Source organism: Fusarium redolens (assembly GCF_020744475.1).
Source record: "Fusarium redolens strain MPI-CAGE-AT-0023 chromosome Unknown BKA55scaffold_2, whole genome shotgun sequence".
Classification (NCBI taxonomy): domain Eukaryota; kingdom Fungi; phylum Ascomycota; class Sordariomycetes; order Hypocreales; family Nectriaceae; genus Fusarium; species Fusarium redolens.
Window position 1 is genome coordinate 1,388,120 of NW_025763665.1, and position 15,288 is coordinate 1,403,407.

The following is a 15,288-nucleotide window of genomic DNA, read 5'->3' on the forward strand; positions in this document are numbered from 1 at the left end:
CGCGCAAGGCCATTAATAATAAAGATGTTTCGTGCGGAGCTCAATCGCCGGCATCGGGTCACACTGTTGTGTAACATGATCCTGATTCTCTATCATAAGACTTGCCCACATTGCGGCAGTTATTCCTCAAGTTACCTCAAGCATATCGATTATTTGCCAACACTGGAATATTGACAGACGACCACGAGTGACGCAACTATCCACCATGAGCACAGCAACAGCAACAGCAACAGCATCACGGCGTCTTCATATTGGCATCGACGTCGGTGGGACAAACACAGACGGTGTCCTTATTGATCCCCTCCTGAGCTCAGGGCCTGATCGTGGAATCATTGCATGGCACAAAGAACCGACAACGACGAATCCAAGCGTTGGTATCAACAATGCACTCACAATGATGCTCAACTCAACGTCGATCAGTCCTCATGAAGTCGCAAGTGTGACTATAGGAACAACGCACTTCGTTAATGCTGTTGTTGAAAGAGATGCTGCAAGACTATCACGGGTTGCTGTGATTCGCCTCTGCGGACCCTTCTCGAAGCATAACTTGCCATGTGTCGACTGGCCTAATGACATGAGGGAGCTTATCCTGGGTCATCACGCTCTGGTCCATGGCGGATTGGAAGTTGATGGTCGTTTGATATCCGATATTGATCCAGACGAGATCAAAACGCAATGTTCGATTATCAAACAAAAAGGGATTAATAGTGTGGTTGTTATTGGTATCTTCAGCCCTATTGACACAGTGGAACGACAAGAAGAGCGAGCGGCAGAGATCATCAAGGCTGAAGTACCCGGCTGTGACGTCGTGTGCTCCAAGGAGGTTGCCAACCTTGGCTTTCTCGAAAGAGAAAATGCAGCCATTCTCAACGCCTCCATCCTACCTTTTGCCCGCAAGACAATTCGATCTTTTCACGAACCAGTCAAGAGGCTAGGCCTGAATTGTGCTGTTTTTATCACTCAGAATGATGGCACTGTCTTGTCTGGTGAACTTGCTGCTCGATTACCGATCCGAACTTTCTCAAGTGGTCCTACCAACAGTATGAGAGGAGCTGCTTTCCTTGTTCAGGGTGACCTGGACGAAGCCATGATGGTTGTTGATATTGGAGGAACCACATCTGATGTTGGAATCCTTCTGGAGAACGGCTTCCCTCGTCAACAGGCAGCTTACAGCGACCTTTCGGGCGTGAGGATGAACTTTTCTTGTCCCGATATCAAGAGCATTGGTCTCGGTGGAGGCTCTATTGTACGGATAGACAACAGTGTCTCTGTTGGACCGGATAGCGTGGGATATAAACTTCCCCAAGAAGCAGTTGTATTTGGAGGAAAGGTTCTTACAGCAACGGATTGCACTGTCCTAGCAAATCCAGAGCTGAAGATTGGCGACCCAGCCCTTGTGAAAGACGCTCTTTCGGAGGACCAGCTTACAAAGGTTAACTTGGCAATCAAACACAAGCTGGAAAAGGTTATCGACACCATGAAGACATCACCTCAAGACATACCGGTTATTCTAGTAGGAGGTGGAGCTATCATAGCCCCCGATGAGCTCAAGGGCGCGAGCAAGGTTATCAAACCGCAGTGGTCACAGGTTGCCAATGCCATTGGCGCTGCGATTGCAAGGGTGAGTGCAGTTGTGGATACTGTTGAGTCGACAGCATCCAAACCAACAAATGAGTGCCTTGATGTAGTTAGTCAGGTTGCCGTTGAAAAGACTGTTGAGGCTGGTGCTTTAAGATCGACAGTTAAAGTTGTTGAGAAAGAAGTTTTCCCGCTACAGGTAGGCAATTGATTTGCGATGCTATGGAGCGTGCTAACGAGGTGACAGTATATTGCAAACAAAACTCGTTTTGTTGTTCGGGCGACTGGAGACTTTGATTTCTCGAAAGAAACAGTTGCCCCTGAATCTCAGGAAGAGCACGGAGACCACCAAGACATGGTCCACTATGAGAAGAATTCTAAGAACAAAGACTCAATGCACAGTATACAACAGGATGAAGACTTTGACATCATTTCATACCGTCCCGATGTAAGAAAACGAACATGGTATGTTTCTGAAAGGGATGTATCTTGGATCGCAACAGGTTGCTACATTCTTGGTACTGGCGGCGGCGGTAGCCCCTACGGGCTGATGATACGACTACGAACTCAGTTACGCAATGGGGCGATAATCCGAGTTGTCAATCCTGAAGATCTTCCAGACGATGCACGCGTTGGTTGTGGTGGCGGAGCAGGGAGTCCTACCGTTGCGATCGAGAAGCTAGCTGGTGATGAGCTACTCGAAGCACAACAGGAATTATACAAGATGTGCAATACTTCCGCTACTCACATGATATCTGTTGAAGTTGGAGGCGCCAATGGACTGAGCGGATTGTTGCTTGGCTCAAGTGATCAGATGGACATCCCTACAGTTGACGGAGACTGGATGGGTAGAGCGTATCCCACAAAATGGCAAACAACACCTGTGGTTTTCAAAGAGAGGGACACCATCTGGTCACCCATCGCCATGAGCGACGGTAACGGCAACGTGCTCGTCATGCCGAAAGCATCCTCCGACGAAGCTGTCGAACGGATCATCCGCGCTGCCTTGAGTGAGATGGGCTCTCAAGTTGGCGCCGCAGATGCACCTGTCACAGGAGAAGAGACAAAACGCTGGGCTGTTGAACATACGCTCTCACAGTCCTGGAGGATAGGGCGTGCCGTAGCCCGGGCGCGAAAAGAGAACCGCGTAGACAATGTCGCTGAAACGATCATCGAAGAGTGTGGCGGTCCAGGAGCGGGCAAGGTTCTGTGGAAGGGCAAGATTATCGGCGTGGAGAGAAATTTAAGGAACGGGCATATTTATGGCGAGTGTCTCATTGAAGGGGCTGATGTTCGTGATGAACATGTGGCTTCAGGAGATATTTCGGAACAGTTCAAGGGGGTTGTCAAGATTCCTTTCAAGAACGAGAATATCGCCGCCTTGAGAGTACATCCTGATAGGAAGGAGGAGCTTCAGGAGGACGTCCTCGCTATTGTGCCCGATTTGGTCTGTGTGATTGATGCACAGAACGGAGAGGCAGTTGGGACGCCTGAATATCGCTATGGATTGCTTGTTGTAGTGTTAGGAATAGCGGCGAGTGACAGATGGACCGGAACTGAGAGAGGGATAAAAATCGGAGGTCCTGAGGCTTTCGGACTTGGACACCTCAAGTTTGAGCCTTTGGGAAAGTATTTCAAACCGAGGAGTGTCATTGATGAGTTTAATGAGTGTTAAGGGATTCCATAGGCTTAGCATTGTGCCAGAAGTTTATATAAAGTCGGTTCGGGTAACAGCATGTTAATGGGGACTCATACGTAACAAATTTGCTGACTTATCTGACAATTTTTCGCTGCGTAAAGCTGTTCTCACAAATATGCTCTTGCTCTTCAACTGGAATCCTAGGTTGATATCCGGCCAAGGTGAGGGCTTGTTCACCTGAGGCCAAATAAGGCTAGCGAGTGTCCCCACACCGCCCACCTCATGACATCCCGCCGCCTTCCATCATAGTTTCTTTCCTTTTCCTAAACACCACCAAATTCGATCATATCATCAACAACTACTTATATAGGTAGCCAACGTATAATAACCTACCTACAAACGCTTTCGATTCAACACATTCATCATGGGCTCCGTTGTACTTCCCCATCTCAACACCGGCTGGCATGTGGACCAAGCCATCCTCTCAGGTAAAAACAATTCCCCAAAACTTCCTGCCTGTCATATACTAACAACTTCTCAGAGGAAGATCGTCTTGTCGTTATTCGCTTCGGTCGTGATTGGGACCCCGATTGCATGCGCCAAGACGAAGTCCTGTACAAGATCGCTGACAAGGTGCGCAACTTCGCCGTGATTTACCTCTGCGACATCGACCAGGTTCCCGACTTCAACCAGATGTACGAGCTTTATGACCCGTGCTCCCTCATGTTCTTCTTCCGAAACAAGCACATGATGATCGATCTGGGAACCGGCGACAACAACAAGATCAAGTGGGTTCTTGAGGATAAGCAAGAGCTCATTGACATTTTCGAAACGGTGTATCGAGGTGCCAAGAAGGGACGTGGTTTGGTCGTCAGTCCCAAGGACTACTCTACCCGACACAGGTACTAGTCGTGGAAACGGCCACCAGAATTTGAGATTTGGGCGCGGATTGGAGTTGGGCTTGTTTTGAGGTGCTAATACATTTATGATGGCTGGAGGAAGGTAGGGACGGTTGGTTTTCGAGTCGATCGATAATGAGACTACGATACGATACGTTTTGTTCAGACCAATATTCCATGGATCAAATGGTGAGATTCCTCGATGCCTATTTGGCCCAGTTTGAACCGCTTCTCTGACACAGTCTGCTAAGATATACAAGTTTGCCGTGGCAACAGTGCAGCCTGCCTTATGGTCTGGAGAGCATATCGCCACTGGCAAACCAAGAGGTGAGATTACTGATCACGCGTAACCGTGCCCTTTATATATGTTGGACTCGTAGACTGCTCATCACTTTTGAGTAATGTCATTTCGCATTGCCAATATCGTAGAACTAAGGGCCTCCACCTTGGAACACTGGGTGAAGCAAGGGACAGTCGAACTGATTTGAAGTAATACATATACTAGCAAAGGCTCATAATCCAAATGGCCAGGTTTCATGACACTCTCGAGGCGACTTAGGCTGATGAACCTCCAAAGTCCCAACGTGTTTTGACTTGTCAAACCAGATGAAGCCGTCAAACTGCTCTGGTAAGACGGCATTTGAGTAATGCGAAGCCTTCTCCGTTTCAGGCTTATATAACACACCAATAAACCTTTCCAGTCTTTTCTCGCTCAGTACCTCTCGTAGCCTCTCATCGCATTTGCCTTTACGGAGATCCAAGACAAAGTTGTCAATGCCCGTGGCATGCATAAGCTCCTCGTAACTGCCCGGGAGCCCTGGCTGAACCTTCATAATGTTCATGTCGCCGTCCCAGTTCTGGGCTGCAGCCACGGTGCCGGTATTTGTGTTTGTACCAATACTAAGAGCTTGGACTCCAAATCTCTCCTTGCAGAGCTGCCCAATGTTGAGTTCTTCTCTTGACCATCCCATGCTGGTGGCCCGGGCATCACCGACGTGGCTGTTATGTGCCCAGACAATGGCTTTGGAACCTTCACCGCGATGTTCCAAAAGTCTCGTAAGAGTTTCGAACATATGGGTGTCTCGAAGATTCCATGTTTCGTCTCGTCCACGATACATGGCTTTATAGTATTGTTCGGCATCTGAAGATCTGTCAATTTGCGATCAATGGGTTCTTTTCAGGGGCTGGCTTACCTTTGACAACTCTGGCATTCTGCTCTCCACTATGGAACTCCGTACCATCATGAAGTGCTGCAGAGTATTCAAGGCGTTTACCCAGTAAGTCCTTCAGCATCGCAATAACATCTTTTTCATACCCCTCAAAAGATGTTGCCAGAGACTCCAGGCCATATTCGTGAGGATCATCTGCCCAATGCATCAGTTTCCTGTATCGCCCCTTCGCGACTTGTGCCATATCCTTGTCAACAGTGTCCAGGTAGTCAACCACTGCCTTCATCGAAGTACCCATTGAGTAGAGATCCAAGCCATAAAATCCTGCTGCCTCCTTTTCTTCGAGGTCAGAGTTGTAAGACCGCATCCATTCCACAAAGTCGTGGACTTCAATGTTACGCCACATCCAAGTGGGAAATCTCAAGAACGCTGGTTCTCGACCCTTCTTCTTTGCCATCTGAGTTGTCTCTACTGTGCCTTGACCAGGGCCTGGACGGTGCCTGACATATCGATCAACAGACTCGGCATCAGGCCAGTCTGCTTCAACAGCAACAATATTGAAGCCGTGGTTTTGCATCATATACTTTGTAATTTCTGCGCGAACCGAGTAAAACTCCGACGTGCCATGTGAAGCATCGCCTATAAGCAATACTTTGCAATCCCCAAAGCTGTCGAAGTATTTCGTGATTGCATCGACATCTTGGGAGATTGATTTGAATGGTTTGACACGGGTTTTGAGCTGTTCTGCGCTTGATGCTTCCATTGCCGACACGGGTTGAGATGGGACAGTATGCTTGATGAATCCTTCTAACGATTTCGGCCTCAGAAAGAGTTCATGGGGAAGTGGTTATCCTTTTAAGCTCGAGTTCTCTTGAGCATTTCACGCTAATCAGTCAGCTGATAGTGGCGACACGAATTCTCAATTCCGAGTGATCTGTAAGTTCATTCCGTGTGATATCAGTATGTGATTATACAATTGCAGTAAAAGAAAGAGCTGCCAGTCTGATACAAAGTACTGAAAGTGGAACGGGATGGTGATCGACAGCCTTGCAACGCTATTAGTGCGGAGGTGGTGGCGATAGCTTTCATCATGACGGTTTCGTGTGCTATAAGCCTACGACGAACCACCATTCCGTGTTTCAACCAGTTGCTAGCCAAAAGATTATCAGTCAGCATACTTGCTGCACAGTTAGAAAGATCAATATAACATAATGCAAAACTTTTGCAGACATCCAAAATTGTCTGGCTGTTTAACTAACATGTGAGGATTCTCTTCCTCACACTACTGGATTGTCTGAAAATATGATCATATTGATATAAGCGTCTTTTCGTAAATTTGTGGCATACAAGTAATTCATACCATCTTCGATATATCAGTACATATTGTAGTATACAATCGGGGTATGCCTCCACATTGTTTGCCCTAGATTCGCCCTTCTGCTTCCGGGTTGTTGAGCCGTGGAAGATAGTATTCGCATTCGATCGCTTACGGCACTTATACTCGGCGTCCTATCAATACCTTATCCGCTGTATCTGGCGGTATGTATCGAGTATTCGTCCTTTTTTTTGGTAAGTGAGAGGATTCGTATACGGAATGAAGGAATATAAAAAAAGGGGCTAGAGACAAGGCAGTCAGCATCTCAAATGTAACTCGGGTGGCAAGGGTTTTTAAATGATGACCAGGAGGAAATCTTTGGGATAATACATCAAATCTTGACATGGACTATGCTTCACAGACCTTGTTTGTTGGTCATTGATCCATGTGCCTATCCATGACTAACTGTCGAGGCCCGTAAAGAGACTTACACTGCGACCCTCCAGTTGCAAATCACGAATTTTGATCAATTTTCCGTCGCAATGTACCAAGCTGAACTACAGATCAGAGACGCTAGTTATCAGTTGTCGGGATGATCGAATGTGGAGAAGTGGTGTATCCGATGAACGCACAACGTGGACATGAGAATCCAAACACCACCCAAGGTGAAACTGCCAAGTAAATTAATGATAGCTGAAAGGAACAGACTGCCTTTCGTATCAGCGTAATGCCTACCACCATGGGCCGGGAAACTGCAGCGTGACATTGTTTCTCGTTCCGTGGAAAGGCGCGCGGTTCACATTGTGTAAGTGTAGGACGGTAACTAAGACCAGTACCTGTCTCCTGTGTGGTGATCAACAATCCTATAAAGAACTAGGATATCTGACTAGCCTTGATCTTCGTCCGCGATAGGCCCCAGGGGGCTTGAGTTCTCTTCTTTCGGTTCGGGTTGACTTCCTGAAATACTTAGGGATGGCCAATAATTGTGGGCGTTGAATGTAAGAGATACGACTGATTTTCTGGTAGTACAGACATAGGGCCGCTTCCTTTGCCTTACCTGTATCTTACGCTAGTCATTTTGCCATAACGCGTGTGGACGGAGGGGCATTTGCTTCGACGATGGCTGGTTTTTGAAGACCGCGCCAGTCAATGTTGTTGATTTTGAGAGCACATGTAGAAGAAGCTACGGAGTGCCTTGAGGGGGGATAATTGATTCTTCTCATTCTGTGTAGTGGTATAGAATTGACTGTAAGTCCTTGGATTATATTCCAGCTCGAATTGAGATCTTTCTTCTGATCCGAAAAAAGTCAATCAAGGGGTCATAAAGTTGAGGCGACCATTGCCCGAGATTTTCGGCCCTCTTGAACGAAACGTAACTGATTTTCAATAGAATAAATCATAGAATCGTATGTGTCAAAGCGACCGAGAGTCGTGTGTGTAAATAACTGCGCTCGTTCTTGTGGAGGAGACGCGTCTTTCGGGTTCCATATTTCTAGATCATGACTAGGTAGGTCAGTACGACTTAATTCAAGCGTCTGTTGTAGCCTGAGGATTAGAGGGAATGCCATGTCTCTGGTGCCCTGGCAGAAGAAGCTCCTTGGTATGTGTTCCGACCTGTGAAGAATCCTGAAGTAGAGGATGAAAAGAATGACGAAGACTAGACACCCATTGCATAATGAGATTTTGACCGCATCGACTGTGCAAAAAAGGTGACGAAGCAAGAACGAGACAATAAAGTAGCTCTGAAACCTGGGGTTCTAGACCAGTACAATGAAATTTGAAGCCCATGGTTTGGATAGAAACACGGAGAAGTGTCTGATGATGCAGGAGGTGCAACTCTGTGCAAGACTAGCCCCTTCGGGAGCGGGTGGGCGAACACACCTAGGGACAGGGAAAATGCTACTTAGGTACCTAAGGTAATCCTGGGCTAACTAAGTCACCAGAAGCAAATGCTGAAGCGCTCGACAAGGAGGCAATGGGACCGGTGAATTTGCTCCTGCCGAGATATTGTAGAATAGCATTTCGAGAACACGTAACTGTTCATTTGTGATACGGAACCCAATAAACCGAAATCAGGTACTGTCCCCAGCTCAGGGGTATAACAGTCCGCTCCAGTAACAATGCTTTCGCCAATGATCCGATATGTTCTTGGATTTTGTTGTACATGCATCAACACAGGAGTCATCTCAAAGACTCGGCCGAGTACACTACAGGCCCCCCCATGTTCAAGATCTGCCCCTAGGACAAAGAACGGCATAGTCAGTTCGGGCAGGGTGGACCTGTCAACTTTAATTGTTCTTGTGTTCACTACTTATTGACGATGTTCGAGAGAGCAGTAAGTCTGGGCTTCTACTGCAAATGCGCTTAGGAGAGCTGATATCACTACTAACTATTGGCTTTCATGGCAGATTCACTGCGCTCGCGACGCCCGATCATGGCCCTCCACTTTTTTCACCTGCCATCATCTCTACCCTCATCCAGGCACTTGGGAACAACAACAACACTCGTCTCGTTGATCATATTCTCGACCTGATCGTGACTTTGCGCTTCTATCAACTTTTTGAGGCCATCAAATCGCCCTTGCTACCTCATCCTTGACACGGATGATCGACCATTCCCACCACCTCAAACTCTTGTTGCCTCAATCTTGTCACTCGAGGTCCAGTGGCCACTGTTTACTCTTCTACTGATCCATCCCATTATTCTGATAGGATATGCAAGGAAGTCGCTTACCCTCATACTAGTATGTTCTTACACGGGTGTAGTAATTCCATTCGTACCACAAGACGATCAACTCGCAGCCTTGTCGCACGCCTAACAATTTGGCAGCATCACAAGAATTAAGCTGGCCTTACTTTTGAGATCTTGTATCTTCTGAGGCTTCACTGCTTCCATCAGCTAACATGTCGCACTTGCAGAATCATGCCAACCATCATCACACCGACCCCAACGTCCCTTAGAACAGGACTCCTCGTGCTACCACTTCCAACACTGTATCTGTAACAGGAACTTTCACAATAAACCACTCGACGGCTGCTCCATCACCCATATGTCGCCAATGGCCTACAGAAACAAGACCGTCCCTATTCCTTCGTCCCAGTTGCGTCCCGGAAACCTGGTGTCATCGTTATTTCAGTTCTAGGTGTGTCTATCAACACGTTTTCGATGGAGCAGGAGCTTTACCTGCCGTGAAGTTGTCACGAAGAGGCGCAAATAGCCATTTCACATGCACAGGGGGTTCGCGCCTTTGTCTTCTTAAACTTATTACAGTGGCGTGCTAAATTTTCTTGTGGTCAAACGTTTTCCATCGGGTATCTTTTCGATTCTGCGTGTCTTGGTTCTTTAGAGGGCACGGCTTTCATGCCACGATGCTAGAATAAGAGGAACAAGGCACTTTTCCGACTGTGTCCACACGATAGCATTAGAAATGCAAAATCCAATGATCTGACACCCGGCGAATACAGCATAATACTTTGACTATTAAATATGATATTTGGGAACTGTTAGTCTACGAAAAGTTCTCGTGGTGTGTCTTGATATCAATTGCTGATCGAGTGAGAACGACTCTAAATCCCCTGACCCGGGTTCATTTTGCGATTCGGAAGAGCAACATTCCAAATCCGCCCGACGATAGCTTCGAAACTACACACAAGCATTGTTTGCAGTGTCTTCAGGGCGCTGGCTGTCGCTGAGCTAACCCCCAATCGTCAGTGATGGGATTTCAGACGATTCCAGATAGATGCGTCACTGCCGAATTATTTCACAACGCGGAATACGCAAATGTGCAAAATATCATCGGAGCTTGAAATAAAACCATTAAAGCTATATTCGTAGCTGATTAGTCTAGAACACAGTTTTGGCGGAATAACTGGGTAGGCTGGGAAGCACTCGGACACTGCGGAAGTGGGAACTAGATTACCATTTTCCGCATGCCGTTGCTATAAACCGGCCATTACTTGTGCAAGTTGGCCATATACTAAGGCTTCTACCATGCTATTCACTAAAACAGTCTCGGCAGTAATCATGCAACGGGGCAAGGACATGAGGGGTGTTAGGGAGTAGTCATACTTGTTTAGGGCAGTTGGCCTTTAGGGCTAGTGCTATTGATCGAACTTAGGAGGAATATTCTAGAGGAGTTGAGGTGGTACAATATGTTTTGAGTGCTGCAGTAGTAGCCTAATTCTGCTGCGGTGTTGTGCATATCTTCGTCTCCCGCCCTCCGCTCTTCTTTTCTCCTCCACCACCAAAACATCGCATCGAGAACGCCAGCAAGGGCGAATAACCACCACTTTGACTCCGTACTTGGTACCCTTTTGATATTGAATTCTTAATACGCTCTCATTCTGTTCCTTTCATCATAGTCGCGTTGATTCCCTTGATTTTCCCATACAAACAAACACTAGTTGCTGAGGTATCTCAGTTTCTCCTCACTCCCCCCCTCACTCCTCAACCCATTTCCTTTTTTCTCATCATATTGGGTTCAATATTCATCCTAACGACCCCCATAAGTTGATCTTCCACCTCAAGATTCACGATGTCGGCCCTTGTGGTCGGGCGTCCTAATCCCTCCCGAGGCTTGCCCAATACTCCGGCAGTTAAGACGTTCAGAATCGGAGAACTCTTACTACTGATCGTCGAGGAGCTTGGAGAGCGAACTGAGCAAAAGCCTTTATACCAGAATCTTGGGAGCCTTGCCAACTTGATCCTTGCGAACAAGTCCCTGTTCAGCTCACTTCAGGCTTACCTCTACACTCAAGACCTGAAGGATGACTGCCACAAAGGCCTCCAACATGCTGTTTTCAACTGCTCTGACCAAGTGGGCTACCATATCATCAGCAAATACCCAGTCCAGCTCCTAAAGCGCAGGATCAACAAAATTTACAAGCGCAGTACTGCGAAGGCCAAAGCAACATTTACTCTGCTTCATATAGCAGCAGCTCAGCAACAACATCGTGTGATCCGAAAACTGGGGCGCTTGGGTGCCAAGTATCTCGATGCTAAGAACCTCCATCTCGTCCTGTCACAAGAATTCAGAGATCGGCTAGAACAAGAGTCCGAACTTGTCAACCACCTCCCCAGACTCCGGTGGAAACCTGCACTAGCACCTCTTGTACTGCATCAGGTTGCAACCTTCGATCTCCTAGACGAATACTGGGAGGCCGTTTATGTCGGAACCTTCAACTTTCACGCGCTTGCTGTTAATGGCGTGGTACCTCCAAAGCCTCCCTTTTGGCCGATGACCGTCCATCAGTTGGCAGCAATTTTGGGAGATCGCAACTACTCTGTCCAACTGATGAGAAAGGCTGTGGAGACTCACCCTTCAGAGAATGAATTCCCTGGAGGACTGGAGAGGTACTCGGTTCTTCATTTTGCTATCAAGGCTTACAACTTCAGGGCCTTGAAATACGTCCTGGAGTCTGGTGTTGGGTTCGGGCGATACATGGTCGATGCCCTTGGTAACAACCCACTCCATTGTGTGTTCCGGCTTGCCTTGGAATCGGCAAACAACTCGGCATCGAGATCAGCCTGTAGAAAAATGGTCGACGAGCTCATGGACAACCACGGGTTTCACCACCGCATGATTCGAACCTGCTACCCACACGAGTCACCAATTCTTATTGTTGCTGAATCCGTTCGCGTAGATTGGAGCGGCAGGCTTCACATGATCAAGTATCTACTTGGAAAATGCCTCCAGAGCGAAACCGATATGAGGTTGCGGCGGGGCTATGACCCTGCATCTCACCGAAACATGATGAATGTCCCTGACGCATGTGGAAATACTGTACTGGGATTCGTTTCCCAAGCCATCATAGCACATGAGGGTAATGATGCCCTCGAAGGCTTGTTCAGAAGATTGGTCCGGCACGGAGCTGACATAAACCTGGACATCAATCCCCGATACAGACCCCGCAGGTACGCCCACTCAATCAAGTTCATTGCCCAAGATGCTCCGGGATGCGCCAAGTTCAAGAAGACGGTCGACAGTCTCGGTGGCCGTCTTCACCAGGCTGAAATTGAGGGTACTGCTATTGGGTTCGATGGCATCATATATCGAGATCATGAGCCACATGTACACTCGCTTCCTCCAGAACATCTCTTTGCCCAAGAGCACCCCTAGAAACAGTCTCGGATACTGATCGACTCAACTTTTATCAGCCAGGGGAAGCTAAAGAGGGAGTCGAAGCATGGTGGATTGCTTCCTCATGCAGAATTGGTGCTTGAGGCTGATAGCCTTCGGAAGCCTCCCGCGACACATTTGAGAAACCATACCTCGGCTTCTACCGAAAAAAAGAGCTCTGTACACTGCATTTAACCTTACCAATTTTTGGGCGCAAGATATCAACATACCAAGCATATGATAGATACATGAGAGGGCTGTTATCGGTCAAAACGGGCATGAGGCCGAGAAGAAATGAGCAAATCCGGTACAGCACTCCGACACGATATCGCAATGCAAAGATTTGGCTGTATGAGAATTGTAACAGAGGGGACATGTACATTAATTACTCGCTGGAGAGGAAAAATAGAAGAAACCCCACCAATGGTTGCTCGCCTCTGACCGTGAGAGAACCCAAGTGATATTCTAGCCATCCTCTTGACTTCTTGAGTGTAAGCTAGACCATGGCGATAGATAAGTAGGTGACCAACAAGTGCCTGTTTCAAGCACTACGATATCGGACTTCCTAATCGAGCATCAACATGAAAGATCTACACATCTTATTTGAGTCTAGTCGAAGCAGTACAAAAGTCATGAGACACATTACCCAGAACAGCAAGTCCTTTAAAGATAACAGCGTCGGGCTGAAGATCAAGAACTTAGTGAGGTAGATAGATAGATGCATGCTCTTTTTACTTGCGTTACACATATTTTTATGGCTCACTGAGTTTTTCTTCTTCTTTTTTCTCCTCCCCCTCACATTCTATGGCAGTATAAACAACGTTGATACCAAAACACCACAATAAAGACCCCACGAAGACCTATCTGCAGAGTAAACAACCCCGTCAAATCTCGGACGCCCACTTCCCCAAAAGGCAGGTTACCCAGCTTCCCATCCCCACACTCTTGTTCTCCATCCAGAAACACCCCATGTCGATCACCGGCACTACCTTATCAGCGTGGCGGCGTCTCAGCCTTTGACTGGACCCTGCACTTTGTAACCCGGCACTGAGTAGACGCTCGATATGCCGATAGTCATCTGCTCGCCTATCACGATGCCTCGTGCCTGAGAGATCTACGGACTTGAAACCCATATACGTGCGTCGGTGAGGATGTCTAGACAGAGGAGAGGTTGTTGTGCGCCGGATGTACATCCAATAAGGAAGGAGCATGAATTGTGTGGTTTTATGTATATGCTTGGTGCTGGATAGAGATGGTGATGTGATTAGAGGGATACCGAGATGGTATCTTGGCTTGAGTGATATAAAGACACATGTGTAGCGTCCAAGGTATGCGATACTCCTCGCCTCTCTTTTCATCCCTCTCTGAGTCTCCTATCTTATATCTGGCATATCAAGATGAGGTTCTCTATCGCTCTTCTCGTTCCTGTTGCTGGTGTCCTCGCCGCACCTACACCTGTATGGCACTCATCACCACACCTCTCATGACACCATCTCTGACATCTCTAGCCCGGTATTCCCAGTGATTCTACTGCTCGATCACTCCTGAGCGGTCTCACTGTTGCCGCTTCCACCAACACAGGCACCTATGACAGAGACCTCTTCCCTCACTGGGAGACCTATGAGGGTGCTTGCAACACTCGGTGATTACACCCATCTCAGGACCCATGCGACCGAATACTAATGATACTGATAGTGAATACGTCTTGAAGAGAGATGGATCAAACGTCGTCACCAACTCAGCCTGTGCAGCTACTTCCGGCACTTGGAAGTCTCCCTATGACGGAGCCACCTGGACACAGGCCAGCGATATTGACATTGACCACATGGTTCCTCTGAAGAACGCTTGGATCGTAAGTCCCCTCATCAATATGTGGCCCTTCACGTCTGGGGAGACACCAGCTAACACATCTTAGTCTGGAGCTGCTTCGTGGACTACCGCGAAGCGTACCCAGTTCGCCAATGATGTTACACGACCCCAGCTGTGGGCAGGCAAGTCAACCCAATACTTTCCATATCAAGAACAATAAGCTGACATCATCATCAAGTTACGGACAATGTCAACCAGGCAAAGAGTGACAAATCCCCTGATGCTTGGAAGCCTCCTCTGACCAGCTTCTACTGCACCTACGCCAAGAGCTGGGTCCAGGTTAAGAGCTACTGGAAGTTGACTATTACCAGCGCCGAGAAGACCGCTCTCAGTTCGATGCTTGACTACTGTTAGGTCAATATGGTTCGGAACTTGGTTCATCGGGAGTATTGTACATATTGAATCAGGTGCCTTCAAGAACTCATTGAGTGGTTACGTAGAATATGCCACGAGCCGCAATAGTCTTCAACGTCAAATCTTACAGTAGAGGTCTGAAGATCAAGTTTCAATTGGCCTCACGTGGGCTATGCAAAGATACTGTCAAAACATCCAATTTTCATATTCAGTGATATATTCATATATCGTCCCAATATCATTACAAAGAAGAGTATTGATTTTATACGCATCCAAATACCAAGGCATTATTAACGCCCCGTCTTCTTCACCATCATCAGCCCCACGCTCTCTCTTTTGTATACACC

General features: G+C 47.5%; 5 protein-coding genes across 5 annotated transcripts; 4 read left to right on the forward strand and 1 right to left on the reverse strand.

Annotated features, from left to right (window-relative positions):
- Positions 1 to 205: 205 nt before the first annotated feature.
- BKA55DRAFT_684363 (uncharacterized protein) lies at positions 206 to 3,253 on the forward strand (the record flags this gene model as incomplete). Its single annotated transcript, XM_046198632.1, has 2 exons — positions 206 to 1,777; positions 1,826 to 3,253. The coding sequence occupies 2 exons, from the start codon at positions 206 to 208 to the stop codon at positions 3,251 to 3,253; spliced, it is 3,000 nt and encodes a 999-aa protein (XP_046054916.1).
- Positions 3,254 to 3,529: 276 nt separating this feature from the next.
- Positions 3,530 to 4,408, forward strand: BKA55DRAFT_164005 (mitosis protein DIM1-domain-containing protein). Its single transcript, XM_046184988.1, has 3 exons — positions 3,530 to 3,705; positions 3,759 to 4,305; positions 4,368 to 4,408. Exons 1-2 carry the CDS (start codon positions 3,642 to 3,644, stop codon positions 4,124 to 4,126), a joined length of 432 nt encoding a protein of 143 aa, XP_046054917.1. The 5' UTR covers positions 3,530 to 3,641; the 3' UTR covers positions 4,127 to 4,305; positions 4,368 to 4,408.
- A 220-nt stretch (positions 4,409 to 4,628) lies between these two features.
- On the reverse strand, positions 4,629 to 6,048 carry BKA55DRAFT_499879 (erythromycin esterase-domain-containing protein; the record flags this gene model as incomplete). Its single annotated transcript, XM_046186694.1, has 2 exons — positions 4,629 to 5,257; positions 5,310 to 6,048. The coding sequence occupies 2 exons, from the start codon at positions 6,046 to 6,048 to the stop codon at positions 4,629 to 4,631; spliced, it is 1,368 nt and encodes a 455-aa protein (XP_046054918.1).
- A 5,086-nt stretch (positions 6,049 to 11,134) lies between these two features.
- Positions 11,135 to 12,718, forward strand: BKA55DRAFT_499718 (uncharacterized protein; the record flags this gene model as incomplete). Its single annotated transcript, XM_046186676.1, has 1 exon — positions 11,135 to 12,718. One exon carries the CDS (start codon positions 11,135 to 11,137, stop codon positions 12,716 to 12,718), a length of 1,584 nt encoding a protein of 527 aa, XP_046054919.1.
- A 1,397-nt stretch (positions 12,719 to 14,115) lies between these two features.
- BKA55DRAFT_711570 (bacterial-type extracellular deoxyribonuclease) lies at positions 14,116 to 15,113 on the forward strand (the record flags this gene model as incomplete). The annotated part of the gene is made up of 5 exons (XM_046200804.1): positions 14,116 to 14,175; positions 14,227 to 14,360; positions 14,414 to 14,570; positions 14,634 to 14,709; positions 14,766 to 15,113. 5 exons carry the CDS (start codon positions 14,116 to 14,118, stop codon positions 14,939 to 14,941), a joined length of 603 nt encoding a protein of 200 aa, XP_046054920.1. The 3' UTR covers positions 14,942 to 15,113.
- Positions 15,114 to 15,288: the final 175 nt, after the last annotated feature.

Coding starts and splice junctions, on each gene's coding strand:
- BKA55DRAFT_164005 (XM_046184988.1), top strand. CDS start 3,642: ATGGGCTCCGTTGTACTTCCCCATCTCAACACCGGCTGGCATGTGGAC. Junction 3,706..3,758: donor GGACCAAGCCATCCTCTCAG/GTAAAAACAATT, acceptor ACAACTTCTCAG/AGGAAGATCGTCTTGTCGTT.